The sequence below is a fragment of the Triturus cristatus genome, chromosome 2_2 (assembly GCF_964204655.1).
Source record: "Triturus cristatus chromosome 2_2, aTriCri1.1, whole genome shotgun sequence".
In the NCBI taxonomy this organism is placed as follows: Eukaryota; Metazoa; Chordata; class Amphibia; order Caudata; family Salamandridae; genus Triturus; species Triturus cristatus.
In genome coordinates, this window is record NC_140582.1 from 1188585795 (window position 1) to 1188605532 (window position 19738).

The following is a 19738-nucleotide window of genomic DNA, read 5'->3' on the forward strand; positions in this document are numbered from 1 at the left end:
CAGTTGCACGTACAGTGTCCCTGGGCGGGAAGTTTTGTTATTGAATTTGTTAATTGCTGAGAGTCCTGAGGGTGTGCGGTGAGTGGAGATGACTAGCAGTGGTCAGTGGTCTATGCGAAGTGTGAATTTCATGATTCACCGGTATGGCAACGCAGGTTAAGTTCCTAAGCTGGAACCTCAGGAGCTTGGGCACATGCACAAAGCGTCATAGGGTGCTCTCCTTTCTAAAAAGACACAATGTCTCAATTGCCTGTCTGCAAGAAATGCATTTGGATGACACAGGGGCCGCCAGAGTGGCAAAAAAGTTGTGAGGTCATACATTTCATTCTTCCTACTCAACGTACGATTGGGGTACACTGGTGTGGTTGGCCCCAGGGACACTGTTCACCCTTACATTTATGGAGGCTGATGTAAATGGCCGAAATGTGCTACTGCGACAGCCGGGATATCACTATATTGAATACATACACTCCAAACACAGACAAACCTGTATTTTATGAGTCAATGCAAGACTTAATAGCCACACAACTTGACCAGCCACTATTGTGGTTGAGGGACTTTAACTGCGTGCTAGACCCTGACTTGGACAGACGCCCGCCTAGAAGTGGTATGAAACCACAGATGACTAAAAAGCTGCGAGCAGTAATGAGGGAGTTGGGTCTACAGGATGCTTAGTGATGGAGGTGACCCATTTGGCCCGATTCATGTCTGATCACACCCCGGTACGCTGTGTGGTTCAGTGGAACACCCCTATCCTGAGGCCTCGGAGGTGGAGGATGCCATCCGACATACTGGAATATCAGGAGGGGGGGGGAACCCTGTCCCAGGCACTAATGGAATATATGACCCTCAAGTGTAAAGGGACGTCCAGCAGAGCCATGGAGTGGGAGGCAATGAAAATGGTTTTGCGAGGTGTAGGGTTCGCTGTCAGTTTCAACGGTAATTAAGGGATGGGGAGGATGCCCCAGCAGAGGTCCAGAAAGGGGATCGAACGTACCCCTCCACTGGCGGCAGCAAGCGTGCGCAACGCATGCAAATAAGTGGGACAGGTGGGACATGTGGGACAGGTTGGACAAATAGACGCTCAGCGCCGGAGGGGATAAATCCAGACGCCTTCTGGCCTGGATTTTACGGAAGGAGTAGACTTCCCCATTGATGACCTGCTTGCGCAACTTGGTGGGGGCATGCCACTTACCAGAACAGACCTATTGGAAGTGTTCAAGTAGCACTTGCAGAAGCTGTACACGGCAGATCTGGCCGTCCAGGCTGACCGTTATGCCCCATTCTTAAGGAGATTGGCACTGATGCACCTCCCACCGGCAGGGAATAAGGACCTGAATGCGCAACCCACTATAGAGGAGATCTTTGAGGCGTTGCGGGAGCTACCCAGGGCCAAGGCACCAGGGGAAGATGGGATCCCATCTAAATTTTACCAGGCCTACTCGGTGAAGCTGGCACAGCCCCTATTACAGGTGTACGAGGAGGCATATGCTCAGGGTCTTTGCCCCCAACTATGCGGAAAGGAGAGGTATATATGCTTTTGAAACCAGGAGGTGACGGCCAGGACCCGGCGACATATCGCCCCCTTACCATGATCAACTCTGATGTTAAAATATTGTGCAAAGTGCTGGCAAATCGATAGGCTCCACACATGCCCCACCTGATCAATGAGGATCAATGTAGTTTCATACACGGCCGTAACACGGGTATGAATATAAGGCGATTAACACATATCATGCATGAGGTACAACACATGGGTGAGGATCTAGAGAAAGCTTTTGATACTGTTGACGGGGGATATCTGCAGGAAGTACTGAGGGCGACTGGATTTGGCTTGCAGCTCTGCCAATGTTTCGAATTCCTATAAACCAAGCCGAGTGCTCGGGCACGTGTAGGCTTGGCCCGTTCTGAGATGTGGTCATTGGGGCGAGGCACTCGTCACTGTTACTGTTTACACTAGACATTGAACCTGTGGCAGTTTGGGCTCAAAAGGACCTTGAGCGGTCAGGTATAGGCATGGTGGGAAATCGCATATAATGTCGCTATTTGCTGATGATGCCCTTTTCTAAATTACCTAGCCTTGAGAGGCGATACCTAAGCTGTTCCAGCTCCTGGAGGATTTCAGCGACTATTCCGGATTGCGCCTTAACAGGCATAAATTCCTGCTCTCCCCACTGGCTGGTTTGTTTGGTCTACCCTTGGATCGACTTCCAAGACTTGGATTGCGATGGGAGCCGGGACACTTCTGATACCTGGGTGTGAAGGTGGCAATTGAGGATTCGCAATTACTACACCTCAATATAAACAAGGTGATCAAAGCACTGAAGTGGTCGGTGACCTTCTGGAACATTCTGCCGCTCTCCCTCATGGGCAGACTGGCAGTGCCAAAGATGGTAGTGCTACCGCGTTGCTTGTACATGCACCAAAGCTCATCGTGCCGTATACCTGCACTAGTATTCAAGCAGTTGAATTCTATACTGGCATCCCTATACTGGGCTGGCTGTTGCAGTAAAGTGTCCTTCAACACTCAGAATGGGCTGTATGAGGAGGGGGGATTGGAAGCCCCCAGGTTGGATTACTATGCAGCTCACTCACTCACAACACGCAACCCGGTGGCTGGATGATGGGAACGACTGGGATAAAATACTACTGAGGGGGCGAGTCCAGCCAGACAGGCTCCAAACTGCATTATTGGAGGGCTCAGAAACCCCTGATGACATGCCCCAAGTAGTCAAACAGACTATGAGCGTCTGGCAGTCATTTGTTGAACAAATACTAAGATACGCACTGGTCCATCTGGAACTCTTTGTTTGGATTCTTGCCCCCATGCGGTAAATGATGGAAAATATGTAATTCCAGGCATGGAGACAGGGGGGTTGTCATGTATTAGCAGACTTGTTCTTAGACGAAACCTTCATCTCCTATGAGCAGGCCTGCGAGTGCTTTGGACTGGGTGAGGGCCATTATCTACATTATGCAGGACTTGTGGACTTGGTTAGAGTGACATGGTCCACATATCCCATTGTCCCACAGCCGACACAAACGCTGGATATAATGCTCACCTTTCGTTCTGGGCATAGGCTTATCTCTCTCATACATAATGCCACATGAGGGTCGATTCAGTGGGCACTCCACACAGGGAACGGGCGACATGGGACGTGGACATGACAGAGCCCTTAGGGAAGAAGACGTGGAAAGCAATAAGTGCAGTCAAACATACGGTATCCTGCAATTTGTGTTTCAAGTTAAGACATTTCAACTACTCACTCTGCACATACATGACACCAGTGAGGTTGCACATCATCGACCTGGACAGCTCAGATGTATGTCCTTTGTGCAGCACAGTTGGGGCGGATTTTCTGCACTTAGCATGGTGGTGTCCCGGGGTGTACCAATTCTGGACCAGGGTGGTGGAGTTGATATAAGGGGGGGTACAGGTTTTCAGATGGAGATAACACCACTGCACTGCTTATTGGGACACGTTATGAAACCCAAAAAGAACACGATGGCTTATAAACTCTTGCAACTACTCCTGGTTTTAGCAAAGCGCAGGGTTGCGATAACGTAGATAGGGAGGCAAACCCCCACAGTAGACGAGTGAACAGGGGATGTGCGTGAGTGGACGCTGGTGAAGGAAGCCCACATGAAAGCCATTTGGATGGATGACAAACTGGGAGGGGTTCTCAGGACGTGGAGTGAGTTATGCAATGTGTTCTTAACCCCATATGTAAATGCAAGTGGTCAGCATGACTCTGATGCGAGTGAGCGCACGACCGAGGAGGAGTCGGGCTGATGTACCGGATATTATAATGACAGGCTCTTTGACATATGTGTTTTTCTAGTTCATAACATTAATGTCCTAGATATATTCACCTAACTATAACGTTACTTGCTATTTATAGATATATTTCCTAGCAGTTTAAAGAGTCAGCAATACTTTCGAAATGTGACATTTGATTAGAAAATGAGTTCAAATGTGCTTTCTCCATGTATGTAATATTGTATGCTTGAGTACGTCAGTGATTGTATTCTACTGATGTAAACTGCACCTCTTTCTCTGACCTAAATGCACTGTATGTGCATTATTCGTGAGAGTGAGTAGTTTTTGCTGCAACCGAGAAAGTGGCAGGAGATGTTTTTTTATCCAGAATAATTGAGCACATGCACTAATGGTAATGATAACAAGCGTAGCCTAGGCTAATAGTAATTGTTCCCTTGATAATGCATAGAATTAGAAATACATTTCAACTTGATCTTAATTCAATCTCTTTGTGCCATTATGCAAAAGATACTCCTAATTCCACCAGAGAACCTGTTAAATAAGCAATGTATTGACCATAGTGTGGCAGTATTGAATATGAAAGTATTACTAAGGCATTTTTACGTTTTGTCTTTTCAGGTGGTCCCTTGATAATTCAGAATTTTCTGAGCTGCATTCAAAGCCACTGCAGATGCATGATGCTGTGGAGCTGGCTTCCACAGAAGTTACCACTGACATGTCCAGTGGCTGTTTTACTATCTCCCAGCATCCTCTTGCATTAAGCACAGGAGGGGCCGGAGATGCAAGTAGCAGCTTCTTTTTATCTCAGCACCCACTGCCTCCTACTCCAAGGTCTGCAAGGATAATTCTTGAGGACCGCAGCACTAGAACGGAACCCTACTCAGAGCATTTCAGCATGCATGAACATGCAAAGTCTGATGTTCCAAATTCTCAGTTGCCTGTTGCCACGCAGGAAGTGTTAGACACACATGAACCACGCCCTGAAGGCGAAGGTTACATAGATTCTATTACTCATGATGGCTCCTTTCTTGACAGTAGTGTGTCTGCACCTATGCTCCTTGAGTTTTTGGAGAAGGAAGTGGGGTTGTCTAGCAGTGGAGGATCAGCTTCGGATACTTCCTCCTACAAGATGCTTTCACATACAGAACCGGAGCAGAAACAAAAGGAGCAAGTGGAGGTCTTGGATCACATGGTTTATGAGATCGAGTCCCTGGGTCCTGAGGTGCCTGAAGTAGTGATTGATCAAAGTGCTCTTGAGTTGTTGGAGAAGGAAATTGGGTTGTCAAGTAGCAGTCGATCATCTCTTAACAGCTCACCCTGTATGGGCCTTTCATCTACAGTGCCCGAACAAAATCAAATCCAGAAAGCTGAAACCCTAGACTTTAAGGAGCAAGAGGACTTTAATCTGGTGCAGCATGAGACCACAACTGTAGGCTCTGGCTTCTATTTGTCACTAAATAAGGAAAGTAGGCATGACCTGTTCAAGAAAGAAGACGTGATGTCAAGCAGCTGCCAGTCATCTCTTGAGGAGAACTTATATCATGTGGGTCAAGAAATATCCAAACAACAGTTCCTTACCACTGAGAGTCAGATGCTTCAGGATGGGAACTTTGAGTTCGCAGAGAAGGATGCGCCTCACAAAGTATTCTTCAACACTGAATATCTAGAAGACCAGCTTCAACAAGACCACAATGACGATCACAAGACGCATCAGACCTCTGACAAAAGGGCAGCAACTGTGATACCCGAGGGAAACCAGATACACCAGGTTGGGAACTTGGATCTTGTAGAACCAGTGACCAAGTCCCTGGAAGTGAACTTTGTTCAATCACTGAGTCAAGAAAAGGCAATCTCAGAGTTTGAACGATCCAAGGGTAACTCCGTTCTTTCAGTGAGCAAGTCTTTGAAATCCTCCAGTGAAGCAGATTTATGCCCTGTCATCCTTTCCATTGATGGCATGAATATGAAGCGTAACAGTGTGAATATTGGTGACTCTGGCCGATCTGACTTTTCTGGCATCGCTGTTCATCCATTGAATAGGCTTGCTAGTGGAGATTTTTTAGATAAGTTACGTACAGATTTATGCTCTGAGATCCGACTCCAACATCAAGAGAAAGAGGCATCAGTTTCTAAGAAGAATGGAGACCGTACCAATGAAAATGCAACACCTCATTCTGGGAATGTGGATTCAGAGCCTATTGAAACTTGCAGTCCGAAGCAAAGCACAATTAGCAATGTCCAAGCAAAGCCAGGCAATGCTGAAATAACTGATTCTTCTGGCTACAGCATAGAGCGAGGACATCGAGATGCTGACATTTCTCCTTTTGACAGGCCTCTTGTGAATGACAGTGTGTTCTTCAGGGGGATTGCACAACCTATCTCCCAGTCAACTCCAGGTGCTTTTCCCAGCAAACGCATAAAGAAGGAGATCGCTGACAAAATGATGCCTTTCATGTCAAATCTTCCTTGCTCAGATGGTTTATTAAGTGAAGAACCTCATGAAACATCTAAAAGTGCCCATACCCCATCCTCTGGAAAGCAGCAGTCAGAGAAAGTTGACACTAAAACCATCTCAGAAAATAGTAAATCTATGAGTGCCTCATCACTGCCTTCTGGAAGGATCCATTCCCTCCCTACCTTGAGCTATATGGAGAAAGTAGGGGCTTGGAAAGTGAACCAGCCATTGGAGAACATGTCCTTTGATGCTTTAGTTCTACGTGGTCTAAATGGTGTGTCACCTAAGAAGAAAGCATACAACGCTGTAGCTGAATCTTTGAACCGCATATTAGCCAAGCAGAGCAGCAGTGGTAGCCCTAAGAGAAGCCTGAGTGCATCCATTGGAGGTGCATCATCGCTAACCAGTTTGAACTCCGATGAGAGAAAGCCAGTGCATGGATTACCCATTGTCCGATCCCAGTCATACAGCGCTATAAGCACAGTTAGCAAAGAGATGGTGCATAGCGAGTTTGTCCTAGACAAAAACCAACATTCAGTCAGCAAACAATCAGAACAAGACAAAAGCGAAAAGGGCGGCTATGTTGAGACTCTTAACACAGATGAGGAGAACTTGGGAGGTCGCACCGAACAAATCAAGACTTCTTTTGAAAATGAAGAAGGCACATGTCCTGGGAATGTTCATATGCAATGTCTTGAAGCAAGTGTGCCTCCTACAAGTCAGAATGTATCCGACTTCAGTCCAGGAAAAGTGGACTCAACTAGAAGTCCTGGAAAGTATGATCAAAGACACTCCCTTGAGCCAGGTCCTTCGACTAGCAAAATTACATTGGAGCAATTCAGCGATGTTTCCTTGGACTCAAATTTTCTGGACAGTTCCCAGTCAAACAGCCAGCCTGATCGCACATTTGTAGGTTCTGCTGGGGCTGGGTCAGGCCATTCCCTCACTAGCCTGGAGGTGGATAACTATGCCCCCTACTGGTCATCTACAGTTAAAACACCAGAGAAAAAAGAGCTTAACATTGAAGAAAGAATACCGGTAAACTACCATTTTTCTATTTTAGTCTGTTCTTATTGTATGTTGCTGTATGTCTCCAACCATAGCCTCCCAGTCTCTCAATCTTCACAGTGCCTCATCAATGCTCACTTCACATACTGTTGAAAAATATTGCCTTATTAGATCAGCTAGCAATTCTCTTTTCTATTGGTGGCAATCCAATCCAACCTTTCTACCAAAAACACCTCCCATTGTTTCCCCATTATTTCAGATTGATAGCTTGAAACATTTCTACCCACCGCTAGTAACACTATTATGGTAAAAATGATCTGCCCGCTCTGCCCCTGAAACATGACAGTCTTTCAGGCAGTGAGTGTATGATTGAAAGCATGGGTAAGATGATTTACTTGATGTGCAAATGCTTGTTTACTGAGACAAACTCTCTGCAAAGTCATTCTAAGACCCTCATAGATGCCTCTTGGACTTCAATTAGTCTCATTCACACAGGTCAAGCAATCATACGCCTTTATTCTGACCAACTGCTCGTTCCAGGAGCATATTATAATTATCTGTATCACAATTAAACAATACTATATATTCCCACTTTCTGGTGGGCTTTTTTACTCCTCCTTATTTCACACAAATGGTGTTTCACTAATGGTGTTTGCCTTCATTATTGATTTCAGCTGTTTTATTATAAAGGGTTGTGTGGTGCTCGCTTTCTCTCGCTATATATACACACATATATATATATATATTCACTGAAAAAACAAGATGTTTCAGGGATGTTATAGTTGGACATTTGACTCATACAAAACCAGAGAAATTCCCCCGTTATAGTTAGTTCAGCTAGCTATAAGTCGCGCCCCCGCAATGCACTTCTGATGACGTCACATATTACATCATTCATGACATGGTCAGTGATATTACCGATGAGATCTCAAATTACATCACTGATGACATCATCCAGTGACTGTGTGTTTCTATAAAGTTTAAATATGTTTTATATATATGCCAAGGTGTATTGAAGAATGAGTGGGTGTATAAGTGTCTGGATGGAGGATTTAGTAGGTGCGTGACCGTATAAGTGAGTGATTAAATGTGTCTTACTGAATGCATGGGTTAGTGACTAAACTGTGTGGATATCTGTATCAGTGTGTCTGTTGTGTAAGTTGCTGCATTGGTTGGTGAGTAGCTACATGAGTGTCTATATGGGTTATTGATTGGTTGCCTGAGTATCTGTATGGGTCCCGGGGTGTGTGTGACTTTGAGCATAGATGTGTGAGTGGGTGATTCACTGGGTATATGGGTTCAAGAGTGTGTCTGTGAAGGGCTGTATGGGTGAGTGAGTATGCGTATGGCTGTGTTGGTGAGTGAATGGATGTCTCAGTGGTATATGTGTGAGTAACTACATATGTGAAAGGCAGTATATGTTAGTGTTGGAGTATATAAATGACTATATGTGAGAGTGAGCGATAGTGAGAGTGGCTGTTTGGATGAGTGTGTGCTTGTGTCAGTGATTGTATGATTGTATAAGAGAGTATGTGTTAATATCTGTATGAATAGGTGAGGTGGTGTGTGTATAACTGTATAGGTGAGTAAATGGGAGTGTGATTGATTCTTTACGTGACTGACTAGGTGTGTAAGTAACTGTATGGGTGAGTGGTGGTGTGTGAGTGTCTGTATAGGTGTATATGATCGTGCTGTATTGAAGAGTGACAGCATGTATGAGTCACTACATGCCTACCTAAGAGCGCCACAGGGCATTTCCCTTGTTAGGACCAAATCCCTCATGTGAGAAGTTGGCCTGGTATATGCTGTTCACTAGTTAAAGTGACCACCTTGTACCATGCCAAGCAACCCTTATGGTGTGGTTGTAAGTCAACCGTTTCGGACTAGCTGCCCTAGTGGTAGCGTAGGCTAAGCAGTCTTTGAGGCTAAACTCGTTAAAGCGTGTTAAGCAGGCTGTTTTACCAAATGTAACCCCCCTTTATACCAATGAAAGGACACCACACAGATATATATTCAAAATATATATGTATTTATTTCTCAAAGTATCCCCTAGACTCTTTATGAGCACAGGAGCACAAATCGTTAAACATGACAACGTTATAATATACAGAAGTTGCACTTTATATGGATGGGCCCTGGTGGCCACTCAAACCATATACTAAAATAGTGGTAATAGTGGTATAAGTACCACGAACAGAAAAGGGAAAAGGCCTAGGGCCTCTAGAATCGCTGGGCCTACAAGGAGCTAACTTCAGTTAGTGACCAGGAGGTCCACGGGTCGCGTGTGCAGTGAGGAAAGTTAAACGCGTGCTCCCATAGGTTTTCAATGGGTGCGTAAAAGTTCAAAAGTTACTGCTAGAAGGGTCTTCTGGATGGACTACGAATTTAAGATTCAAAACACAGACACTAGAGATGTTTCTCTACACTTGGGCACCGGAGTGCCAGCTTTACCTCACCCACAGGAAGCGGGTGCATAGGTCTCGAAGTGCGTCGGGTTTCTTCTATCGATTCAATGGAGGGTTTCTTCTATCGATTCAATGGAGCCTGATGACAAAGATGCTGCAGGCGGTCGGTCCAGAAGAGATGCGGTGGATCTAAGAGTGGATCGGAGTTGTAGAAGACCTGAAAGCAGTGACCGGCGTGGCACCAGGTAGGTACCAGGCGATGTCGGGTGCAAATAGGTGGTTAGGTGTAGCTTGTCTCCGCAGCCACGTGGTCCCTGAAGGTCGACGACGTCCAGGAGTCGGTTCACGAGCTGTCCCACGCAGGCTCTCGCGAAAGAAGCAAACTAGCCTTGGCAAAGGCAGGAGTCGTGGAAAGAGAGGAAAGCTGATTGTTCTGACCAGCAAGGTCAGAGGGGCTGCTCTTTTGGAGAGCAGCTAGGGCCAGTCTGGAGCAACCAGACCAGCGTCGTTGATTTCAAAATAGGTCGCCAAAATGGCCACTAGCCAACGGGCCAGGGACCGGGCAGGCGCGTCGAGATGCAAAGTGCAGAGGGCCCCCACGCAGATCGTGGAGATGCTGGAGGGCTCACCTTTGGTGCAGATGCTGCTCGGTGGTTGGGCTTCTCAGGACCCAAAGCACAACTTGGAGGGAGCCTCTATCGTTGCGCTTGCAGCTTGTCGTCGGTCTTCCAAGATGGCTGGCTCCACGTGTCTCGGTGCCTCCACGGGTTCCTTCTTAGCAGGGACTGTGGATCGGGCGGTGAGAGGTCTGGAGGTCCAGGTCTTGTCGGGCTCTGGGCTCGGGCTCCGGCGGGAGGCGGCGGCAAAGCAGACGTTGAATAGCTGGTTGGTGCTTGCGTTCGCAAGATGGTCACTCCCTGACCATAGGAGAGATTTCCTTCAGTCCTCTGTGCAGCAGAGCGTCGAAGTTCCCGTCTTCTTCTTTGTAGTAAGTTGATTCCAGGATGTCTGAAGTCTTAGGACACAGCTCCTACCTTTAAGCGGATTCTAGGGGCCGGACTACCTGCTAGGTCCCTCCCTAAGGGTGGGACCAGGAAGGGGGGTGGTTACACCCCCAATCCTTTGTCCAGCTCGCCCCAGGTCCGGGGCTGGTGTGCCCCAGGACCGGTTTGAACTGGCATATGCACCGAGGCTCCTTGTGAGCCTCAGGCATGTCTGATTCCTTTCAAGCCCTACCTGACCAATACACAAAATCCTGTCTGGGGTGGTGCTCGCACCTCCCCTGGCAGCAAACCCTTTGTCCACGTCTCCCAAGCTGGAAGGACTCCCAGCAGCAGGAGGGCAGACTTGTGTCTGTGGTGGCAGCATCCATTTTGTGGAGCTGAGGCTATGTCTGATTTTACCCGGGTTTCAGGTACTGTACATGTCGTGTCCCTCTAGAAGGGTGGAATGCTAACCCCGTCGCCAGAATTGGCGAGGGGTTAGTATTCCAATTCGTATGACACCTTACTCGACATGTTTTGATAAAGCCAAACCAAAGATAGCATTTAACCGCGAGGTTCATAATGCACTTAAGAGTATATGGTATGACGATATCTGGAAACGGTAGAAGGAAGTTGTTCCGACCACTGCAGACAGGCACCATCTCACATGGAACCAAGCACTCTGCCTTCAGGATTGTTAAGGCCTGCCATAGGAGTGACTTATAGGTTACCAGGTGTCCCATTTAAGGTTAGGTATAGGCATACTACACCTAAGTAAGAGGTGGTTACACCAACTTACCCCAGCTGAGTGATCAGCCAGTTGTGTCAAATTTGTTAGGCCAGACCTGGGGTGGCATAATAAATGCTTCAGCCCCTGGTAGGCCTTAGATACACCAATGCCCTGGGTACCTAGTGTACACTGGTACAGGGGCTGACAGGGTGATCCAATTCCAATTGGTTATGCACCTAGGGTGCATAGTGTCAATTTAGTTAGAGAGAACAGCAGGCTGGGGGTCTGATTAGCAGGCCCTAAGCCTCAATATGCCAAAAACCAGTGAAGCAAAAAGCAAAAATTTGGGGTGACCATAGGATAGCAGACCCTACTCTCCTACACCTCACTCACCGCGAAGGTGACATGCCTCATCATGGGGATTCTCCACTCCAAGGAAACCTAGTTCCTTGGAGGGCTACAACCCTCTCAACTAGAGAGAGGAGCTCAGGGATATTTTGAGTATCTAATAGGATATCCTAAATCCTCATGTGAAAAACAAATGTATGAGTGAAGGTACAGCGCAGAAAATATAAGTGCAACAGCGTGAAGTAAAACTGGATAAGGGTTGTACAAACAGGGATTTATTCACATACACCCTTTGCCAGGATTTCTTTTTTTTAAAACAGAGCACCGGGGAGGTGGCGGTCCCCGGGGCTTGGAGGGGGCCGCAAGGCCCCCCCCACACTTTTTCACAATGCCCCGGGAGGTGGGTGTAACCGGGGCTGCGGGCCCCCGCCACATAATTAGGCAGGAGCCTGCGCTTTTAAAAAAAAATATTTTCTTGGCCGGATTCGCAACCCCAGCTCAAATTCGGATGATTTTTAAAAAAAACAAATCTTTTTTGGGACCCCCTGAGGAAGCCTAGGGGGTCAGGGTGTTTGTAGCCTGCTTCCTTTTCATGTTTTATATCTTTCTTTCACCCTTATTCTTGTGACTCGGTTACCGAGTCACAAGATGGCTGCCAACACTTCCTGGTTTGGAGTGTTGGCAGCCAATCAGAGTGAAGCTCATGCCCGGAAGGGTTCGCGAACCATCCTTGTTGCTCAGTTATCAATATTTTTGTTTTTTAAATTTCTCAGTAACTGCTGAATGGATTTACACCATTTTTTTAAAAAAAGGGCGCACTCTAAATCATGACCTACCTTTTTACCAAATTTGTTGTAATTCCGTTCAGCAGGTCGGGCTGTAGCCTGTAATAAAGTTTCCTGTGGAAAATAACATGGAGAAAACGCGCTTTGGGACGCCCATTTTTTCTTGGCTCCCGCTTGACGAATCACCCCGAAACTTTCAACACACAAACTGAGCGGTCAGGCCCTATTTTTTGGAACATTTCACGAAGATTCGTCAAACGGCGCCAAAGATATTGGTAAATCAAAAAATGCTTTTCCGATGGAAACTAGGTCCTAACTATAACTACATAACTTATATATATATCACGAAAAACTCCTCCAAGGAAAGAGCAGAGGCCACAGCAGGGGTAAGCAGGGAGGCCACAAAACGGCAAATGCATTTCGGCATCATATATGCCTTCTTCAGCGCCAGGAGTCTTATGGGCAATTTGCAGGTAACATCGTGTATTTGAATGTTAGCCCCTAGATGATTGGTTAAATCCGCCCCACCCCCAGGAGCAATGTCCTTTCTCACCATTTGTAGTGCACTGGGTGCATGTGCACTACAGATCCCAGGATGCAACATGAATCCAGGTAGGTAAGGCGGAATAATGACTTGCTGTTAATGCGGAAATTAACGTCACAATGTTATCTGACCAAATCCCCTGCATGTTGTATGAACGGCAATGTCCCCCTAGGTCCCCAGACCGCATCAACCTCCAGGAACAGGTTTCCACTCGGCAGGGGCAGGACCGGAGATCCAATCGCGCCCAGCGCAGAGTTAAATAACTCTGTCACCGCCCCATCTCCTCCTGGACCCGGGGGTGTGCCTTGGCATCCAGTACCCTGGAAACAAACAAAGTCCGCCACAGCAGATGCCAACGAAGCCAAGGCCAGCTTTAGGATGCGGGTGCCTCTGAAGCGCGCCTCTGGCATGCGCGCTAAACATCACGAAAAACTCCTCCAAGGAAAGAGCAGAGGCCACAGCAGGGGTAAGCAGGGAGGCCACTTTATTCAGTCACAAAACGGCAAATGCATTTCGGCATCATATATGCCTTCTTCAGCGCCAGGAGTCTTATGGGCAATTTGCAGGTAACATCGTGTATTTGAATGTTAGCCCCTAGATCATGGGTACTCACAAACTTTCTCTCGGGGGCCAAATTTACAGTGTGGTTTCTGGCCGAGGGCCGCACTGGTGGGGGTGGGGTCAGTGGGGGCGGGGCTATAGGGGGGGAAAAAATCACTGCCGTTTCAAAACATTACTAGACAATGCTGTATTTCCAAAGCAGATATAAATACATGGAGCACATGTTTATAATGTTTTTTTATTAGCAGACAATAGCAATCTTAAGTGGGATTGCATGGCAATTTGCAGTAACCGGGTATTCAGCACATGGCCAGTGCAGCACAGGCTTCAGAGTCCCAAAAATAGAGATGTTAAAGACAAACACTACGAACTTATTTTACATTTCATGTCACCGATTAGTTTTCTGTAATCGGGTACCAAGTTGGAACCGGCAAGCCTTAAAAGCTGCTCCAGATGTATGTCTGTAAGTTTATTTCTGAGTTTGCTCTTCAACAGTCCCATTGTGGAAAATGAACATTCGTAAGCATATGTTGACCCAAACATACAAATTACCTTCTGGGCCACTATAAAAAGAAGAGGAAACTTGTCAGGGGGCACAATTTTCCAGAAAATGGAGCATAATAAGCCATTTCACATCCGTTAGTTCTGGGAACGATTGGCCTCTACTGTTCACAAAGAGTTCAATTTCAGGAAGCAATGCGATGAACCGCTCCAGAACCTTCCCTTTGCTTAGCCAACGCACGTCAGTGTGCATCAAGACGTTGGTATATTCCGCTTCAGATTCCTGCAGCATTGCTTTAAAAAGTCTATGGTTGAGAGCTTTGGCACGGATAAAATTAACAATTTTCACTGCACCTTTTAGGACATTATTCAGTTCTCCATGCTTTAATTTTCCACACACTACTTTCTGGTGAATAATGCAGTGGTAATCTATCACAGTCTGTCCTATGAACTTCTTTTTAAGCATAGATACGAAGCCTCTGTCATGGCCTACCATGGCAGGAGCCCCATCCGTTGCTATGCTGACAAGAGTATTCAGTGGTATGTCATTTGTTTTAAAGTAGTTGCACATGCTGTCCAGTATATCTTCTCCTCTTGTGTGCCCTTTCAGTGGTAAAAGGCACAGGAGCTCTTCTTTGGGGTGAAGCGATTGGTCCACATACCTCACCCAAACTAATAACTGGGCCACATCGCCTATGTCTGTGGACTCATCCATGGCAATGCTGAAGAACGGCGACTCTCTCACTGCATTGATCACCTGCTCCTGGATGTTTTGTCCCATTGCCTCTATTCTGCGTGCACACGTGGAATCTGATAGCTGCAATGCACCGATTTCCTTTAAAATGCTGGCCTTATTAGTGTAATTGTCACATAAAATTTCGGCTGCTGAAAGGAAACATTGCTTCACAAGCTCTGCATCTGAGAATGGTTTTTTATGTTTGGCAAGCAAGTAGCATATTTTGAAAGATGCTTCTGTTACAGCCTCAGATTCCTTCATCTGGCAAAGGAAGATCTTCTGCTGGGAAAAAAGAGCTTGCTTCAACGATGCCAGTTTTGCAGATCGCAGTTTTGAGTTCAGTGGGAAGTTCGCAGTGTATCCACAGTGCCGCGTTTTGTAATGCCGTTCCAGGTTATACCTCTTAAGAACATTTACTTTCTCTTTGCAAAGCAAACAGGTGGCTTTTTCTTTTGGACATTCTACAAACAAGTACTCTTCTTCCCATGCTTCCTGGAAGGTCCTGCGTTCGCTCTGTATCGATCTGGGTTGTTTGCAAGGCTTGGAAACTGGACTGTAGGCCATTGCGGAGATCTCCAGCTAGTTTGTTACTATGCAACAAGTAACAAGGACCAGGAATCTGAATTTCCACCGGATGACCAATGGACCGACACCGTCCCATGACCGATGGACCGACACGCCATGCCACACGACCGCTGGACAGACACCACGTCACGACCGATGGACCAACACCACTTTTCGTACTAGATCTGTGAGCAACAGCAAAGTAATGTTTTGTTTAAACATTGGTTTATGCATGAAATGTGTCACTCAATAGGGATTTGAAATAAATGGCATGCACACACATGTTTATACAAGCACAAGTTCACCCATAGGTATCTTGGCGCTGAATAACAGATGTTTATTGCTACCCAACTCATTTTATGGACCTCAGATGGATGAAAGGCACGACCCGCCAGGATTTGAACCTGTGACCATGAGGTACAACACAGGCCCCTGCTTCGAACGCATTAGTCCACTGCGCCACCAGACCCGGCCTGCACACAGTACAAGGACACAGAGTAGAAACACATATGGAAGGAGCTAATCTGGACAGCGCTATTTGGTGTGGAGCAGCTGTCAAACTAAAGGAATCTGAAAGGCTCAGATACAATGGTCAAGCCTGTAGAGGGGGGCTGGGGAGGGGCCAGGTTTCAGGTGGAGGGTTAGTAGAGCGGGCGGAGCATCAAAAGGCGGGAATAACCAGAAGATTGGGCCAGTGAGCAAAGTCAGGTGTGGCCAGAAAGAGCAAAACATCCCAATTTTTTGTATTTGTTTGGCACTTCATTGCCCAGTTACAGCTTATTACGTTATATAATTCAACCAATGCAGTTTCTTAAATATCTCCAGCTAGCTGAAAGTAAAAACAAGGATGCAAGTCAAAGCTGCCACGACTTGAAGCCATCAAACATTCAAGGGCACGCACAAAGCTACCGTAAAACAGGATCAACCAAAGTGCACCCATCATCAATCAAGGATAATTCACGCCACAAAGAAAAGAGAGAAGTCCTATTAGTTTAAAAAAAAAAAAACTGCGGGGAGAAGAAAAGCACCTTTTCACAAACAACTAAAATGTGACACAGCCCCTACCAGAAGTAAGAGGAAAACAAAAACTTCAGAACCTTTGGATAGAAGCGCTAACCAGCCAAAGCAAGCATTAGCAAAGCCAAAAGGTCTAGCCTTGGCAAGATAACACAGCAGCAGCTCACTACTATTACTGCAAGTAATGTCTGTGACACCACTCCCATTCCTCATATGTGAGTTCCTGTTTTGATCTAACATTATTACAATGGCATGTGAGACAGGCGGGGAGAAAGAGAGAGGATACTCACAGCCGGCATGCCTACCACCGTCCCACCCAGACTCAATGCTTTTCTATTGTATTGAATTCCCGGTATAGCCAGTCCTGCCCTGAGTGACACAAGTGCACCATATAAGCAGCAATAAATTTTTTATTGAAACTATCTAATTTAAGGCAATGACACAATTGACACAGCAGGATTATGGCTTTCAGTTATTGAACTCTCAGAAGGTTCATAACAGGGAAAAAAAAGGTAAAAGACTGCTCACAGACAGTAAATTAAATATAAGAACTGCGCACTTTAATGGTCGGGTTAATGGTCAACTGCTATTTCAGGTCAACAAGTCTAAAAATATTTGATTTATAACTGAATAATGACCAAATCAGCAATGCCTTTATTACAGTATTCAGCTTGCAGAGTCACTGATGCTGACACACACAAGCAGGTAGAAAGTACATTCCCGTCAGCTGTCTTAGATCAAAATAATTTTTTTTAAAAACAGAATATTTGGTCATGCCCTAGACGTAACGTTATTTCACTGCAGTCATTGAAATAGCAGACCTGAGAGGAGATGACATGTCCTTTAAATTCACGTGAGCTCTGCCGATATAATATCCCACCATCTGACGCCACTTGAAATTTTACCCCAATAATATCATAAGAAGTGACGTGCCACATCTTTTGTGAACATTAGATGAGATTTTATCAAGTTCAAAATGTCACCAAGCCGTGGAAGCCACTGTCTTGCTGTGAACAGGCGGAAGGCACCGAGTCCATTAAGGGGGACTTTAAGCATACCTAGAGGCCCCGCAGAGATCACACAGAGGGCAGGGGGTAGGGGGGGGGCGCAGCTTCAGAGGAGGACAGCGCGGCTCATGACGAGTGATTTTTTTTTTTCACAATAGGAACAGTACTGATACATGAGGAGAAAATTACTAATGGGCATGTTACAAAAGCAAACGTTACGTTACATGAGGCAACAGTGACAATTGTGCATGCATCAAAAGCAAATAAAATACGATGATTACAAAGGGAAAAGGTGACATGTTAATTATAATAGTGGTGATAAATTAAACATAATTGGCAACAATGTCTGTGACCCAATGTACCACCGTTACACTTACCTGTAGTTAAAGTGACGCTGAAGGTTTTCCGCCTGCAGTGAAGATTCCCCAGGGCTGCGAGGACGTCGACGTCGTCACCACGGACACAGGAAGCTTCATAAAAGGTCCTTTAAAAGTCAGCTGTACAAGCGCTAGTTACAGCTGACTTTTAAAGGGCCTGTGCTTCGTGCCGGTTGTGACGTCACAGAGGCTCTGGCCAATCGGAGGCAAGCGTAAGCAGAGAAGATGGTCGCAGGAGCAAACGTTGTGAACACGTATTGAATACGTATTCTCTAGGTATGCTCCTGCGGCCATCTTCCCTGTTTAAACTTATCAGAAAGGACTCGTACGGCAACAAGGTCCGCGGGCCGCCAATGAAGGCCGGGTGGGCCGCCAGCGGCCCGCGGGCCGTACTATGAGTACCCGTGCCCTAGATGATTGGTTAAATCCGCCCCGCCCCCAGGAGCAATGTCCTTTCTCACCATTTGTAGTGCACTGGGTGCATGTGCACTACAGATCCCAGGATGCAACATGAATCCAGGTAGGTAAGGCGGAATAATGACTTGCTGTTAATGCGGAAATTAACGTCACGATGTTATCTGACCAAATCCCCTGCATGTTGTATGAACGGCAATGTCCCCCTGGGTCCCCAGACTGCATCAACCTCCAGGAAGGGGTTTCCACTCGGCGGGGGCAGGACCGGAGATCCAATCACGCCCAGCGCAGAGTTAAATAACTCTGTCACCGCCCCATCTCCTCCTGGACCCGGGGGTGTGCCTTGGCATCCAGTACCCTGGAAACAAACAAAGTCCGCCACAGCAGATGCCAGCGAAGCCAAGGCCAGCTTTAGGATGCGGGTGCCTCTGAAGCGCGCCTCTGGCATGTATGTATATATATATATACACACAACTATATATACTTGTATGTGTGTGTATATAATTATATATACATATATATATACTTTTATATATTTGTGTGTGTGTATAAAACATGTAAAGATAAAGAAATTGGCTTGCCTTATAAGCAAATACAGCTGTCGGCTATGCGCTGGTAATCCCATTGAACATACCCTCATTCTCAGCAATTCAGAACTTCTGGATCACAAGGATGAATCCATAAAAATGGTGCTTCAGGCGGGCTCTGTAGGTCCTCCACTTAAAGAGTAGACTTGCACATGTGATTTTAAGGTGAGCAAAGGATATTGTTTAATAAAAAAGGACTTGGGAATTAAGACTTTGAACCTTTGCTTCTCTTTGCACACAACACCCATTTCACTTGCCTGCTCTCCGACCCAGGATCACAAACTTCCTCCCTCCCCACCCTTCTCTCATTCAACATTGTGTGTCCATGTGTTGCCTGATGTACAAGCTTTTAGATACAGTTAACATTTCCCTTTGATTTATTGCACTTGCAGTCATACTCTACCATATTGATTTGTCAGTCGCAGTTTCAAACCCCATTCCTCTTTTTCATTCTTCTTGCCAGTGTTCATTTTTTTAGTGAAATCACTATACCTCAAAACATCTGTATCTTCGGCTCAAAGTCAGCCCATTCGGCAGCTGCCAACTCCAGCCCACCTCACACTCCTCATTAGAAATCTAATCTGTTGTAAGAGTCTACTACAACATCTCCTCTGTGCCTTGAGAGGCTCAGCAATTTCCTGTACTTTGCTAGATGCACTCTCAACTCTTGCTTTAGCTGCATCTGCTTCTCCAGGCACCTGGCAGCATTGCTTACTATGAACAAAGCTGTCCCTTTCCTATATTGTATCTATTTGGTCAGTTCTGTTCATGGCCCTGCCTACTGCTGCAACCTACTTCTATTTCCCATCTCACTCAAGTTCCTTTCCTAAACTCATGCCCACAAACCCAATTCCACCTCACCCCCCCCCCTTAAGTATTCTCCACCTTCTGAAGAGCACCGTTTGCTTGTGGTGATGACACAAAGAGATTAATCA

At 46.2% G+C, this 19738-nt stretch overlaps 1 protein-coding gene across 3 annotated transcripts in view; it reads left to right on the forward strand.

Annotated features, from left to right (window-relative positions):
- ALMS1 (ALMS1 centrosome and basal body associated protein) overlaps positions 1-19738 on the forward strand; it is a 205365-nt gene that overhangs the window by 48589 nt on the left and 137038 nt on the right. For all 3 annotated transcript variants that reach the window (XM_085642774.1, XM_085642775.1, XM_085642776.1), the window contains one exon: positions 4400-7274. In XM_085642774.1, coding sequence (XP_085498900.1) covers positions 4400-7274 — 2875 coding nt within the window. The remainder of the gene's footprint in view (positions 1-4399; positions 7275-19738) is intronic.